Source organism: Tribolium madens, unplaced genomic scaffold (genome assembly GCF_015345945.1).
Source record: "Tribolium madens isolate multiple individuals breed KSU strain unplaced genomic scaffold, Tmad_KSU_1.1 Scaffold_3;HRSCAF=73;Tcas5.2_LG2, whole genome shotgun sequence".
NCBI lineage: Eukaryota > Metazoa > Arthropoda > Insecta > Coleoptera > Tenebrionidae > Tribolium > Tribolium madens.
This window is the reverse complement of record NW_025401006.1, coordinates 15,090,607-15,106,266: the sequence shown is the minus strand read 5'-3', so window position 1 is coordinate 15,106,266 and position 15,660 is coordinate 15,090,607. Positions and strand designations below refer to the sequence as shown.

General features: G+C 28.8%; 1 protein-coding gene across 1 annotated transcript; it reads right to left on the bottom strand.

The window, feature by feature from the left end:
* Positions 1–696: 696 nt before the first annotated feature.
* LOC123007440 (collagen and calcium-binding EGF domain-containing protein 1-like) lies at positions 697–10,182 on the bottom strand. The gene is made up of 8 exons (XM_044402739.1): positions 9,778–10,182; positions 9,599–9,724; positions 6,404–6,552; positions 6,114–6,349; positions 5,941–6,049; positions 3,808–3,932; positions 3,589–3,758; positions 697–977 (listed from the first exon to the last, which is right to left on the bottom strand). Exons 1-8 carry the CDS (start codon positions 9,915–9,917, stop codon positions 740–742), a joined length of 1,293 nt encoding a protein of 430 aa, XP_044258674.1. The 5' UTR covers positions 9,918–10,182; the 3' UTR covers positions 697–739.
* Positions 10,183–15,660: the final 5,478 nt, after the last annotated feature.

Genomic DNA, 15,660 nt, shown 5'->3' with positions numbered 1-15,660 from the left:
ATTAGTTGTGCCTTTTTCAAGTAAAATTTTACCCAAAAAGGCCAAAAAATTTGCAAATTAAGTTGAAAATGGTATATTTTTTTAAACTGGGAAGTGGGTTATTATAGGCTTCACCAACAAATTTCTAAATTAGATAGTTTTTACAAAAAAGGTCTCTTGCGTTTTCTCGATACAACCCCATTAAAAAACGTACCCTTTTTGTCTTAAAACTGAATATTCTGTTCAAATTTGTAACAATAAAAACGGAACAGCCCTCTATAATATATTTGATATGAATAAGTCATATAGTGGGGCAATGTCTGAGCATTTGCCATAAGGAGATTTTAGGTTTTTAGAAAATTTTTACTTCATATATTGTAATTTTGACACAATTTTACTTTCCTGGGGATTAATTGGCTACTTTTCATTCTAAAATTAGGGCCGAAAAACTCACTTTCTATAATTCACTCATTCTAAAAAAGCATAACGTACAAAAGTGAAATTTTATATAAATATCTACAAAAATAAGTAAATATGTATAAAAAAGCTTTTACTAAATCCGCTTACCTATTCGTATAACAACCGCTATATTTTTTTCCAATTTTTTGCTGTTATTAATTGAACGATTATATTTCACAGTTGAAGGTTTACATAAAATAAAAAAAAAAATAAATTGTAACTTTATTGTGTTGTTTCAAATCTGCATGTGTATGAAATAAAACAAAAACGGATACAATCAATTTTTTTATTAAAACAGAATTTAATTTAAATAATCTTCTGATTCGCCTCCTGATCCGTAATAATCCAAATAGTCGTCGTGAATATTGGGTAAATGTCCATCTTGAAACTCTTCCACTTGTGTCGAATCGGTTGTAGTGTGTGTAACAACAGTAGGAGTAGAAGTGTAAGCTTCGAGTAATCTTTTTTGTTTGAGAAAAGTGTGTTTGTCTTTGATTCTCTTCTTGTGAAGGGCGGCGTCAATGTCGAATTTCGGTGGTCTAATTAAAAAGAATCAATAATTTATGACGATACTAGCGCACACATGTATATTATTCCGGAGAGACCATAAATTATTTATGGCTTTCAGCTGAATTACACTGCATAATACCATTCCGAACAAAAAATGAAACAGCAGCAGAGTTGACATTAAGTGTGTAAAACGGGCCTTATATAGTAACCTCTTTTTAATATATTGTCAATGAATTTGACGTTTTAAAACGTCAAATTTGACGTTAAAGCTTGTTTTACAGAAAGTGTCAAAAATGTTAATAACTCTCCATTTTGTGTTTATTGTCTTTGAAATATGATAACCTGATTGCATAGAAGATGGTTTACAGGACACAGGGAAATAAAAACCATTAAATTCGTCGCGACGTTTCGATACTTTTATTGTATCTTCTTCAGGCGAAGAATTCTCAAGGAAGAACTGACCTGGAAATGTTGTTTCTACTTTTTTTTACCAATTTAGTGTGCTTTTTACCTAGAAACTCACAAAATACGTTTGTTTTTTTATGAATCTTTTTATGCAAATTGCAAAATAAGGTCTAAAATTTGTTATTTTCTATAAGTATTGAAATGTTTTTCAATAAAAAAACTCTCAAAATTGTAGAGATTTTGCCAAAACAAAGTAGAAAACCTCAAAATTAGACTTAGAAACATGTTTTTGTTTATTTTTATGAGAAAACTAAGAAAACTACAAAATTTAAGAAATTTTGTCAAAACAAAACGCGTGGTTTTTTATGAATCTAGATCGTTTATTGCTGAAAAGCTCAAGAATTTGAGAAATTTTGTTAAAACAAAGTAGAAAATTGCAAAATAAGTTTGTGTTAATCAACAAAAAACCACAAAATCCGAGTAATTTTGCGGAAACAAAGCAGAAAAATGGAAAATTAAATCTGTTTTTTTGTTTTGTTTTTAAGAATTCAAAGCGTTTTTTTCGAAAAAAATTTAGTGTGTTTTTTACCCAGAAACAAAATTTTTCAATACAAAATTTTGATCACAAAATGCGTTATTTTTTGAATCTAGACAAGAAACTACTAATTCAATTTGAAAAATATTCTTTGAAACTTGCAAAATATTGTCAATATTTGTTATTTTCTGTAAATTTCGTATGTTTTTCACCAAAAAAAAAACATCAAAATTGTAGCGATTTTGCTAAAACAAAGTAGAAAACTACAAAAATTATATCTACAATGATAAAATTTTGTTTATTTTGAAAACTTTAAAGCACTCTTTGCTCAAAAACTAATTAAATTTGAAACACTGTCAAAAAATCGCAGTAATTTCAAATTAGACCTAGAAAGAGAATTTGAGAAAGTTTGTTAAAACAAAGTAGAAAATTTAAATACCTAATTACACCAAAATTAAAGCTATTTAAGCATATTTTGGACGTTTTAATTTGTTTTTGAGTTACAAAACAATTTTTTCGCGAAAGTTTGCTAAAACCCCTATTTTGGTCGATTTACTAGTTTTTTTTTTTTGTAAAATCTTGTCAAAAACAAAACAAAAATCAAAACAAAGAATTTTGTCTTGGTTTTGTATTACCAAGAATATTATTTTTTGATTAAAATGTAGTAAAAGAGTGGAAAACAGGTCAAACAAAGTTTTCATTTTAATTTATTGTTCTACCTTTGGGAGAGTTTCAAATTATTATCGATTTTAATTCGTTATTAATGGAAAAATGAAAGGACATAATTGATACATTTTTAATTAAATGAGGATTAATAGACTGATTTTTAACGTAACGTAAGTCTTTTGAATACTAATAAAAGTTTATAATTTAGTTACTACAATTTCGTTTTCAAAAACGGTTTTAGGTGAATAAAAGGCACATAAAGGCATTTCATTAGTTTATTTTGGTTTATTTAGACCAAAAAATTAAAGAGCTGGGCAATTTTTTCAACCAGAAATTGCTAAAATGCCTAATTTCTGCTTAGAGAATTTGTTACTAAGAAACTAATTAAATTTGAAAAATTACGAAAATATTTTTAAAGACTAAATACCGTTAAAAATATTATTATTAATGCCGATAATTACAAAAATTAGACCTGGAAATGCGTTTTTTTTTTTAGGAATTTATTGCGCTTTTTACTTAGAACCTCACAATATACGTTTGTTATTTTGTCTAAAATTTGTTATTTTCGACAAGTTTTGAAATGTTTTTCAATAAAAAAATTCTTAAAATTGTAGAGATGTTGCCAAAACAAAGTAAAAAACGCAAAATTAGACTAAGAAACTGTTTTTGTTTATTTTTATAAATTCTTTTTCTGAGAAAACTACAACATTTAAGAAATTTTGTCAGAATAAAGAAGAAAATGGAAAATTTTGATCATAAAATGCGTTGCTTTTTTATGAATTCGGAGCGTTTATTGCTGAAAAACTGAAGAATTTGAGAAATTTTGTTAACACAAAGTAGAAAATTGCAAAATAAGTTTGTGTTAGTCAACAAAAAATCACAAAATCTGAGTAATTTTGCGGAAACAAAGCAGAAAAAGAAAGAACTGACATGCTTAACATCAACAAGAATTCTTCACCTGAAGAAGATACAATAAAAGTATCGAAACGTCGCGACACGAATTTAATGGTTTTTATTTCCCTGTGTCTACTTACACTTCCCCGTTCGTATAAACGCGATTTTGTAAGTGAACGATATCATGTTTCACATCAGCTAGTAGAAGTAGCAGGAAGTCAAACGATCCCCTTTCGCCCTTTGGCCCTCTCGGTCCCTTTTCTCCTTGCTCACCTTTGGGTCCTTGTGGCCCTCTCGGCCCCGCCTCGCCCTTAAGATATGCACACGTGGAAATTGAATTTCTGCAATAAATTACTTACTTGTGGTCCTCTCTTACACCTACATTGGGCATCATTTTCATCTCCTGGTAGAGGCACAAACGCATCCAAAACCGAATAAGTGTAATCTTGGGTGGTGTGTGCGGCGGCGGGGTCACTCTCCACTCCTCAATTTTTAATTAAAATTCATTAAAAACGGCTCAAGAGACTTACACAGGTATAGAAGAAATGCATGTTAATCTTACTTAAAATTGCATTTTTATAAAAGTATTTGTTTTAAGACTCTTCTTTTGCTTAAAAATAGTCAATTGCACCTGCTTTGTTCTAATTAGAATAAACAGAAACTGTTTCTTTACTTAAAACAAACAAAGAGTACCTGCGTACTAATTAAAGCAAATAAAGAGTTTTTTTGTTCTAAAAATGATCACTGATCATTGAGCAAAAAGGATCTAGCAGTTTAAAGCAGTAGCTTTAAATTTAAGAACAAATCTTTTTCAAATTAAATCACTTTTCATTCATATTCGAACTTGTTCACTTTGTTCTAACTTTCTGAACTTTTTATTGAAAATGTTCTTAGGAAATGCTTTATCATCACTTTCTACTGATGTTGAATGCAATAAGTCAGTTGCTTCGTATGCAACTGTTATCACAACAACTACTACCTACAAGCTAACTGAAGCTAATCGTAGAATGAACCAACAGAAAAACATCATAAAAAAATCAGAAGAATTAAAAAGATACATGAGGTAATCAAGGAAAACAAGAAGAAGTTATAAGAAAATCAAATGAATTCAGAAAAAATATTAAGACAATACAGAGGAAATCATGAGAAAATCATTCATTTCGTAGAAGACTGGAAACCTGAAGCTGTAAAATGGATTTTTTAAATCTAAATACGACCATTTCTCATTGCGGTATGTACAACATTTCAAAAATCATCAAAAAATTTAAGAAACTTTTTGAAATAGTAAAACGTTTTGAAGTTTTTGAGATAATAAACTCAAACCTTATCCATGATGAAAATCATAATAAAATAGGTAAATTAAAAGAAATCTTGAGAAAATCAAAGAATTTAGGAGAAATCAAAGGAAATCAGGAAATTTTGAGAAACTAGGAGAAATGTGTAGAAATCAAAAGACCAAGAAAAATAAAAGAAATTATGGGAAAATTAAAGGAAATCAGAAAAAAATAAGAGAAATTAGAGGATTATTTTGAAAATGTTCTGAGCAAATGCTTTTTTATCACTTTCTAACGATATTGAATGCAATAAGTCAGTTGCATCGTGTGCAACTGTTATCACAACTACTACCTACAAGCTAACTGAAACTAATTGTACCAACAAAATAAATCAGGTGACTTATTGCATTTAACATCACTCGAAAGTGATGAAAAAGCATTTGCTCAGAACATTTTCAAAAAAGTTCAGAAAGCTAGAACAAAGTGAACAAGTCGAAATCTGAATGGAAAGTGATTTGATTTGAAAAAGATTTGTTCTTAAATTTAAAGCTACTGCTTTAAACTTCTAGATCCTTTTTGTTCAATGATCAGTGGTCATTTTTACAACAAAAAAACTCTTTATTTGCTTTAATTAGTACGCAGGTACTCTTTATTTGTTTTAAGGAAACAAACAGTTTTGTGTATTCTAATTAGAACAAAGAAGGTGCAATTGACTATTTTTAAGCAAAAGAAGAGTCTTAAAACAAATACTTTTATTAAAATGCAATTTTAAGTAAGATTAACATGCATGGAGCAAAGCTTGATTAGCAAACCTTAACTTCAAAAAATCATATCTTGAAAACCACTCGGTATATTCTTTAAAAAATTTGGTTTCTTACTAATAAAAAGATGCTCTACACGATGGTGATATTCGTAGGGTTTTTTCGATTTACTTCGAACTTCTTCGAACACTGTTCGAAGAAAAGTGTGCCAATATTCAATTTCAAATTTTATATCATTCTAAAGGGCAAGGCCATGCCTTTATTTGAAGGAAATCGGCCTAATAGTTATTGAGTAATGATTTTTTAAAGTTTTAAATTCATTTAAATTAGAAAAAAGTGTGTGGACTTTTTGAAATTCTTTTTAGTGCATTTGATTTGTCTCACTGAGACGAACAAAATGATATAAAATTTGTCAAGTTGTCACGACATGACTTTTTTTGTCGGCCTGGGTTATTACCTGGAAATCCTCGAGGTCCTGGTGCGCCGACGGGGCCAGGAGGGCCTGGAGGCCCCGGGGGACCTGAAGCGAAGCTCGACAATCTGATTGCTGTACTCAAAGCGGATATCTACAGTGTGTTTTAATGAGCGAACTTTTCTATTTTAAACCTTTAAGTAGATTAGTGTATATACCTTTTCCTGCAACGATTTTAGCTTGTCATGAAGTCGGAGAACAGTATCACAGTTAGCAAAACAACGATTACTGTGTCCGGCTTGTTCGCTTCTTCCTTCTAAATTATTTAAAGGTTCGCATGTTCTATTGTCCGGTTGTAATGTAAATCCTGCTCTACATGCACAACGGTAGCTTCCAGATTCGTTTATACATTCGTGTTCACAATCGCCGTTATTATCTAAACACTCGTCCACATCTAAAAGTACAAAATGGAAAAAAAACACAGTTTTTTAGTTACAAAATCTCATACCTACGCAGACAGGTTTAATTCCTCGTTTTTGGTTTTCGGAATTGAATTTGTAGCCGTCAAAACAGGTGCATATCACGCGTTGTAAATAAACGGTACAAACTTGCTCGCATAAGCCCAAAGAACACGGATCTTGCGACTTGGGAATGCATCTGAAACAGCATTTTCACCCAAAATCCTTTCTATTATTTTAAGTTATTGGGTATTGTGTTGCCAGCTCAAAACTATTAAATTCGCCAGATCTGAGCTGAAAAGTTACCAGATTTACTCCTATTTTCAAAATTTTTTACTACTGTCGAAAATTCACGTTTTTTACATCGCAAATCTGCTCAAAAACGTGCTTAAACGCTCGAAAAATTCAAAAATAGGTAACGCTATTTCATTCGGTCTAATTCTATAATTTTTTGGGTAGTTTTTAATTAAATTTTGCGAAATATCGGGTAACAAAAAATCTGTTGGCAACACTGAATCAGTGTCAGAATGTTTCAGGTGACGGCTAAATCAGCAGTCACTCGTCGCAAATAAATGACAATTGCCTATAAAAGTTTGACGTTTGAATTTGAAAGTCAAGGTTGCCAAATTAAATTTTAAATTTGACACTAAATAATTTACAGTTACCAGATATTTACGTTTTTACTTGACAAATATGCTAAAACACTTGATAAAGGCAAAAATAATGTCTCAATTTGATGTTTTTTTGGTTTGTTTTAGTAAAATCTTGTCATTAACACCATTTTTGACCATATTTTGTAATTTTTGTACAATTTTTTTGGACAAAATTTCACTCAAAAACAGCTAAATCGAATGAAACAATTTATTTATTTTTGTTGTGTTTAAGCATGTTTTGACTATATCCTGCAAAATAAATAAGTCTCTAGTTCAAAAACTAACTAAATCGAGCGAGACACTCTAAAACGATATTAATTTCAATCTCATTTAGTAATTTTTTAATCAGTTTCAGCAAAAATTTGAATGTATTTTAAAAACGTGTTGAAACACTCTAAAAACGCGAAAATAACACTAATTTCGGCCTAATTTGATAAATTTTCGGTTTGTTTGTAACGAAATTTTACAAAATAGTTAAAAAAATTGCACTTTTACTCAAGGAAGCCGAGAAATCTTCTAATTAGATAGAAAAAGGGTTTTTTTTTCCAATTTTTTGACTAAAAATCGTAATTGTTTTTTATCAAAACATGCCCAAAATGCAATTAGGTAAAAAACATATTATTTCCATCTATTTTCATGCAAATAAAAACGTTTTGAGCCAAAACTGTTTTTTTTCTCACAAAATTTTGCTAGAATAGCCAAATTAGGGGTTGAAAACGACATTATTATTGCCTTTTTCAAGTAAAATTTCACCCAAAATGGCCAAAAATTAGCAAATTAAGTTGAAAATGGTATGTTTTTTTAAACTGGGGTTAAGATAAAAAGTACTCTGGTTGAAGTTTCTTGTCACTTTCAACAACAAAATTCTAAATTCCATAGTTTTCTTGCGATTTTTTCGAAACTTACCCTTTTTAAGTAAAATGATTTTTTTTAAATTTATGTTAGTTGTTTTGTTGTTTTTTTCGAAAGAAAATTGTCAAATTTGTTCGAAAATCATACTATTTTTGCTTTTTTGAACGTTTTGAAGATAAAAAAATCACGCAATAAAATCGAAATGTTATTTTTCACTTTCTCAAGCGTTTAAGAAAGGTCTTCTGCCAGAAATGCAATTTTTTTGCAAAATTTTGTCAAAATCAGTTGAAAAATTAATAAAAATTGTGCTGTTTTTGCAGTTAAATACATTTTTGAGCTAAGAAACACAATTTTTTTTGCTAAAACAGACCAAAAATTACCAAATTAGGTTAAAAATGATAATATTTTTGCCATTTCAATTATTTTTGTACCTTTTTAGTAAAAAAATTTGCGAAAAAAGGTCCAAAATTTACCAAATTAGACCGAAGAGTATGGTACTTTTGACATTTTTAAGAGTAAAAGCAACTTTTTGAGCCTAAAACCAATTTTTTTTCGAAAAATTTCATTCACAACCCAAAAGTGACCAAGTTAGTGCTCCTTTTAGAGAGTCTAACATGTTTCTGAGTTAAAAGTTGTTTTTTGAACGATTTTGCAAAAAATAACACTAATTTAGTTTTATTTTTGTTGTGTTTAACTATGTTTTGACAATATCCAGTAAAATAAATGAGTCTCTGATTCAAAAACTAACTAAATCGAACGAAACATGCTAAAATGATATCAATTTCAATCTAATTTGGTAATTTTTCAGTCAATTTTTGCAATAATTTGAATGTACATATTTTAAAAACGTGTTGAAACATTCTAAAAACGCAAAAATAACACTAGTTTCGGCCTAATTTGATAAATTTGCGGTTTGTTTTTAACGAAATTTTGCAAAATCGTTCTATTTCTGGCTAAAAACATACTAAAACGGTAAAATAATGTACTTTTTGACCGATTTTAGCGATTTTTTTACCTTGTTGAGTTTAGAAAAACAAAAATATCTCTCAATTTTTCAACTTATTTTTGAGAAAATTTAGTATTTGGATTTCTGCGTGGCTAAAAAGCCGTACAAAATGCTCAAAAAATACAAAAAAAAAATAGTGTCATCATTTTTGACTAAATTTACTAAATCAATAATAAGAAAAGATAATTTTACTAAAATTTTACTTGATTTATAAAACTTATTTTAAAATACATTAATTTTCTGCTAAAACTACAGTCACCTTTATAAAAAATCATCAAAAATTAGAAGTTTTTCAACCAAAACACTGACTAGGTACCAAATCAAACAACTTTAAACATAAAAATAACTCGAAGGAAACGGCCCAATTTTTTAATAAAACCAGCGAAATATTCGCTGAAACGAAGCCAAATCGAATAAAACAATCAAGAAAAGTTTTGCATTAACGATTTTAAAAATACCAAAACAGTAAAAAGATTAATCTATAGTCATTGTTGGAGTTGAAGTCTCTCCGCTTTGTAAACAAAGCACGTTTTAGTGTTATTTTTTATGCAAGTTATTGAGAAAAAGGTTGGCGATTTGTCAACTGTGAAGATGTCTTCTTAAAAGCCCTTTTTTCTATCGAACAAAGGTTAGAAAAATATTTGGTTCGAGAGAAAGCACGTTATTCAATTCAATTCAATGTTGACTTTTGGTTTGTTTTATTTCAATATTTCAATAGTTTTATTAAAATTTACCTTCCTGCAACGTAGGTGTAGTCCTTGCAGCAATGTTTGCGTGTACAATCGACCCATTCTCCATTGACGTTACATTTGTACCTAGTTGAAATGACGTTGGTGGATGGGCAAACGAGCGGCTCGGACCTAAATATTTCTCCAGAAAAGTCAAGTCTTTCAAATAACCGTAAAAGTTATACCCTGTTGTAAAGGAAGCTTCATTGAGATCATCCACGTAGTAGCCATCATTTGGCTCTTCACTATACGAAAAACTCGACACGAAAATTACAAAAAGCGTCTTCCAAATCATAATTACACGTAAAAAAAATTCACCCAACATTTAAATTTAATCACAAATTCGCAACTTTTGATTAAAATGTTCAAATCGTTTCACTAACAGATGATTTTTTCGCCGCGACTAAACCAATTAACGCAACTTTGTTTCGAAATGAAGAGTAAGAGTTATTTAGCTCACGATTAAGGGAAATATGGTTCAAGTAATGGACGGATTACGATGCAACTATTTCAACTTTTTTACGTAAAACGACGAAATTAATTTAGCCTCGATTTTGATTACACAAGGCGACAAAAAATTCATGTGATTATTTTGTTCATCTCAGTGAGACAAATCAAATGCACTAAAAAAAATTGAAAGTCCACACACTTTGAACAAAATAATTTTTTTCTAATTTAAATGATATTAAAATAGTATAACTTTAAAAAATCAGTACTCAATAACTATTAGGCCGATTTCCTTCAAATAAAAACCATTCTAAAGGGATGGCCTTGCCCTTTAGAATGATATAAAATTTGAAATCGAAGTAAATCGAAAAAACTCTACGAGTATTTTTTTTTCGTCACCATCGTGTAGAGCATCTTTTTATTAGTAAGAATCCAAATTTTTAAATTAATATAGTGAGTAGTTTTTAAGATATGATTTTTTGAAGTTAAGGTTTGCTGTTCAGGTTTCCTTTAATTTCTCTTAATTTCTTCTAAATTTCTCTGATTTTCTCATGTCTATTTCTAAATTTCTCAGAATTGATTATTTTTTGTGATTCCTTCCGATTTTTTCTTCTTTTCACAGATTTCTCCTAGTTTCTTCAAATTTCCTCTAATTTTTCCTAAATTCCTTTGATTTCCTAATAATTTCCTCTTGTAATTTATCAATTTTTTCATGATTTCTTCTGATTTTTTTTGATTTCCTGATTCTTTTTGATGTCCCAACGATATCTTCTAATTTCTTCTTATTTTCTTGATTTTCTTTGATTCCTTATTATTTTTTTCTGATTTCGTCTTATTTTCTCCGATATTTCCTGATTGCTTTATAATTTGGTCTAATTTCTTCTGGATATTCCTTATGTCTCTTAAATTCCTCAGATTTTTTCAGTTTTTCTCAAGATTTCTTTTAATTTGCAATGAAACGGATGATTTCCTTCGATTGTTTCTGGTTTTTCTTGATTCCTTAATAGTTTTCTCTAATTTTTCTTAATTTTCCAGAGATTTCCTCTAATTTCCTTTGATTTTTTGATTTCCTTTAATTTCTTTTAAATTTGTTTGATTTTCTTTGTTTTTCTCTGAGTTTCTCTCATGTCTTTTTTCGAATGTTTTAAAATTTCCATTGATTTTCTCGTAGTTTCTTTTAATCTTCTTTGCTTTTTTGTTATTTATTCAGATTTTCTTCCAAATTTCCTCTAATTTCTCTTGATTTCTTCTAAATTCCTTTGATTTCGTCAAGATTTCTTCTAATTAACCATGATTATTTCTAATTCTATAATAAATTTTTCCTGATTCTTTTTGATTCCCAAATGATATCTTCTGTATCGTCTTATTTTCTCTGATTTTTCCTAATTTTCTAAAAACTTTTTTACATTTGCCAACAAATAAACCATTTTCTCATAATTTTCCCGAAATTCCTTTGATTTCTCAATGATTTCCTCTTGTAATTTATCAATTTTCTCATGATTTCTTCTGATTCCTTTTGATTTTCTTTGATTCCTTATTGTTTTTTTTCTGATTTCGTCTTATTTTCTCCGATATTTCCTGATTGCTTTATAATTTGGTCTAACTTCTTCTGGTTATTCCTTATGTCTCTTAAATTCCTCAGATTTTTCTGTTTTTCTCAAGATTTCTTTTAATTTGCAATGAAACGGATGATTTCCTTCGATTGTTTCTGGTTTTTCTTGATTTCTTAATAATTTTCTCTGATTTTTCTAGAGATTTCTTCTAATTTGATTTGATTTTTTGATTTCCTTTAATTTCTTTGAAATTTGTCTGATTTTCTTTGTTTTTCTCTGAGTTTCACTCATGTCTTTCTTCGAATGCCTTAAAAATTCCTAGTCTCTTTTAATTTTCTTTGGTTTTTTTGTTATTTATTCTGATTTTTTTCAGATTCCTTCAAATTTCCTCTGATTTCTCATGATTTCTTCTAAATTCCTTTGATTTCTTCAAGATTTCTTCTAATTTACCAATTATCTCATGATTATTTCTAATTCTATAATAAATTTTTACTGATTCTTTTTGATTCCCAAATGACATCTTCTGTATCGTCTTATTTTCTGTGATTTTTCGTGATTTTCTAAAGACTTTTTTACATTTGTCAACAAATAATCGTTTATTTGTTGTTTTCACATGATTTTCCCTAAATTTCTTTGATTTTTCCTGATTTTCTTTGGTTTACTAATGGTTTTCCCTGAGTTCGTCTTATTTTCTCCGGTATTTTCTGATTGTTTTATAATTTCTTTGATTATCTCTTATGTCTCTTAAATCCCACTACTTTTTTCTGATTTTTTCAAGATTTTTTTTTTGATTTGCAAAGAAACGGATGATTTCCCTTGATTGTTTCTGATTTTTCTTGATTCCTTAATAATTTTCTCCTCTAATTTTCTTTGATTTTTTTTATTTCCTTTAATTTTTTTAAATTTGTCTGATTTTCTCTAACTCTCTCAAGATTTTACTTTATTGTTATGGTTTTCTGTGATTTCTTCTAATCTTTCAATAATTTTTCTTTAGAAATTTTATTTTGAAAATCGGCCTAATAGTTATTGAGTAATGATTTTTTAAAGTTAAAGTATTTTAAATTCATTTAAATTAGAAAAAATTATTTTGTTCAAAGTGTGTGAAATTTTTTTGAGTGCCTTTGATTTGTCTCATTGAGACGAACAAAATGATATAAAATTTGTCAAGTTGTCACGACATGACTTTTTTTTGTCGCCTTGTGTTATTTGTCAAGATTAAAACTGCTTATAACTCCGTCTGATCCAATTTATTGAGTTGAGTCATTATTTCTGGCGCCATAACATCAATTAAAACACTAATTAACTCGTTTTATTTCTATTAAGCTTGTAATATAGATACATGCACTTGTAATTTTTTTCGTAACACTTGAAAATCTATGCTTTTTCCTAGACTAGTTTCGTTCCAACCTAAACATTTTGCTTGTTTAGTGATAATTTCCGAAGATTTTGGTATCAATGACACTTCATACTTGTAATCACAAGCATTGTCATTACTCCCAATATAACTCACAACGAATTCAATCCGATCATCGAGATAATAATACTTGCAACGAAACAATTTATTAAAACAGGTAAAAAACCACTTGTCATCTTTATCACTAACAATAGTACTGAATTCGTTTGAACAAATAGGATTGTGTTTTTGTTGGAAATGTGCCACTAAAATATTTAGGTTGTTTACAAAATCGCACAAAGGACATTTAAAATCGTTAAATTCGCAGTCAATTTGGTGCTTTTTTATCTCACCAGCTGGGAACAATTCCGTGCAACCACGAATGTAATTTTTACAAAATTGAAGCAAATTTGAATTTAATTGAAAACTACAAATTTTACAACAAGACTGTTTACATTTTTTGCACGATATGTGCCCAAAAGAACAGGTGTATACTTCACAATTAAGCACATTCTTCAGACAATTGTTACAATAGTCGAAAACTGGGATTGTTTCGTATAAATTCTCCTCGTTGCAATCTTCAACAATGATATTTTCGTGTAGAATTTGAGGCGTAGCGTCCAATGATAAAGTTATTTCAACTCCTAGTCTAACATTTCGTTGATGTTTTCGTTCATTAATCAGAGTTAATTTATTATTGTTTTTCCCAGTCAAGTTTATATTTAATTTGACGATGTCGTCAAAATTGTGATAACAGTACACTTTTAAATCAATTTCGTCCTGATTCTTGTCACTTTTCTTATCTAATGGTAGAGTTTCGTATCGATGCTCGCAATTGAGTTCATGTTCGAGGCCATTATTCCATGGGAAAGTAAAATTACAGCCTTGGTTGTTATATTTGCAAGGAAAAATACAAATTTGTGCTATTGCTTCAAGTCCGATTTGTCGAAAATACTCGCTTTTGCGATCATCCGGGAATATTTTAAAACAGCGTCCACACAATTGTTCGTTTTTTCTGTTTGTTACAATAGGTCCGCAGCTTAAATAACCGTTACATTGGGCACACCGTAACTTTTCCAAAACATGATTTGGAAGTGAGAACATTTTTGCACGAGGTAAAGACACGCTAGGTACTGGTAAAACTGTAATTATATCACATGTTCCTTATCAGTTACGATAAAATTATATGACACACATTGCGATAAAAATAGAATTACTCATTGATAGGTTTTCCCAAATATTTTCCTTGGATCAACTAAACTCGATTTGATGTATTTTGTGGCTAATTGTAGGGATTTTCCTACGTGAATTTGCGACAGAACTGCTTTGTTGCTCTTTCGCTAACTTTTCGCTAAATCCGTCTTTTAATGACGTCTTTTCATCTCATTCAAACTTATCCTTATGGTTTTTCGAAAGAGTTGGCATTAAGAACGCGCTTTCACATTTACTACCTCTCAAAATACACTAAATAAACGGAAAAGTTTTATATTCTACATTCAGTTACTACGATTTCGTTTTCAAAAATGGTTTTAGGGGAATAAAAGGCAAAGGCGTTTCATTAGTTTATTTTGGTTGATTTAGACCAAAACATTAAAGAATTACAACAAATAATTGCTAAAATGCCTAATTTCTGCTTAGTTTGAAAAATTTAGAAAAGAAACTAATTAAATTTGAAAAATAACGAAAAAAAAATTATTATTATTAATGCCAATAATTGCAAAAATTAGGTAGATCTGGAAATACCTTTGTTAGTTATTTATTAATCTTTTGATGCAAATTGCAAAATAAAGTCTAAAAGTTTTGAAATGTTTGTCAATAAAAAATTCTCAATATTGTAGAGATTTTGCCAAAACAAAGTAGAAAACCGCAAAATTAGACCTAGAAACATGTTTTTGTTTATTTTTATAAATTCTTTTTCTAAGAAAACTACAAAATTTAAGAAATTTTGTCAAAATAAAGAAGAAAATGGAAAATCTTGATCATAAAATGCGTTGTTTTTATGAATTCAGGGCGTTTATTGCGGAAAAACTCAAGAATTTGAGAAATTTTGTTAAAACAAAGTAGAAAATTGCAAAATAAGTTTGTGTTAGTCAACAAAAAATCACAAAATTTGAGTAATTTTGCGGAAACAAGGCAGAAAAATTGATAATTAATCCGTTTTTTTGTTTGTATTCAAGAATTCAAAGCGTTTTTTCTTGAAAAACACTTTTTAAAAAAAAAATTGTGTTTTTTTTCCCAGAAACAAAATTTCTCAATAAAAAATTTTGATTACAAAATGCGTTATTTTTTGATTCTAGACAAGAAACTACTAATTAAATTTGAAAAATATTCTTTGAAACTTGCAAAATATTGTCAAAATATTGTTATTTGCTGTAAATTTTGTGTTTTTCATAAAAAAAACATTAAAATTGTAAAGATTTTGCCAAAACAAAGTATAAAATTGCAAAGTTAGACCTGGAAACATGTTTTTGTTTATTTTTATAATTTTTTTTCTAAGAAAACTACAAACTTTAAGAAATTTTGTCAAAACAAAGAAGAAAATGGAAAATTTTGATCATAAAATGCGTTGTTTTTATGAATTCAGAGAGTTTGTTGCGGAAAAACTCAAGAATTTGAAAAAGTTTGTTAAAACAAAGTAGAAAATTGCAAAATAAGTTTGAAAAAGCATTTTTTTA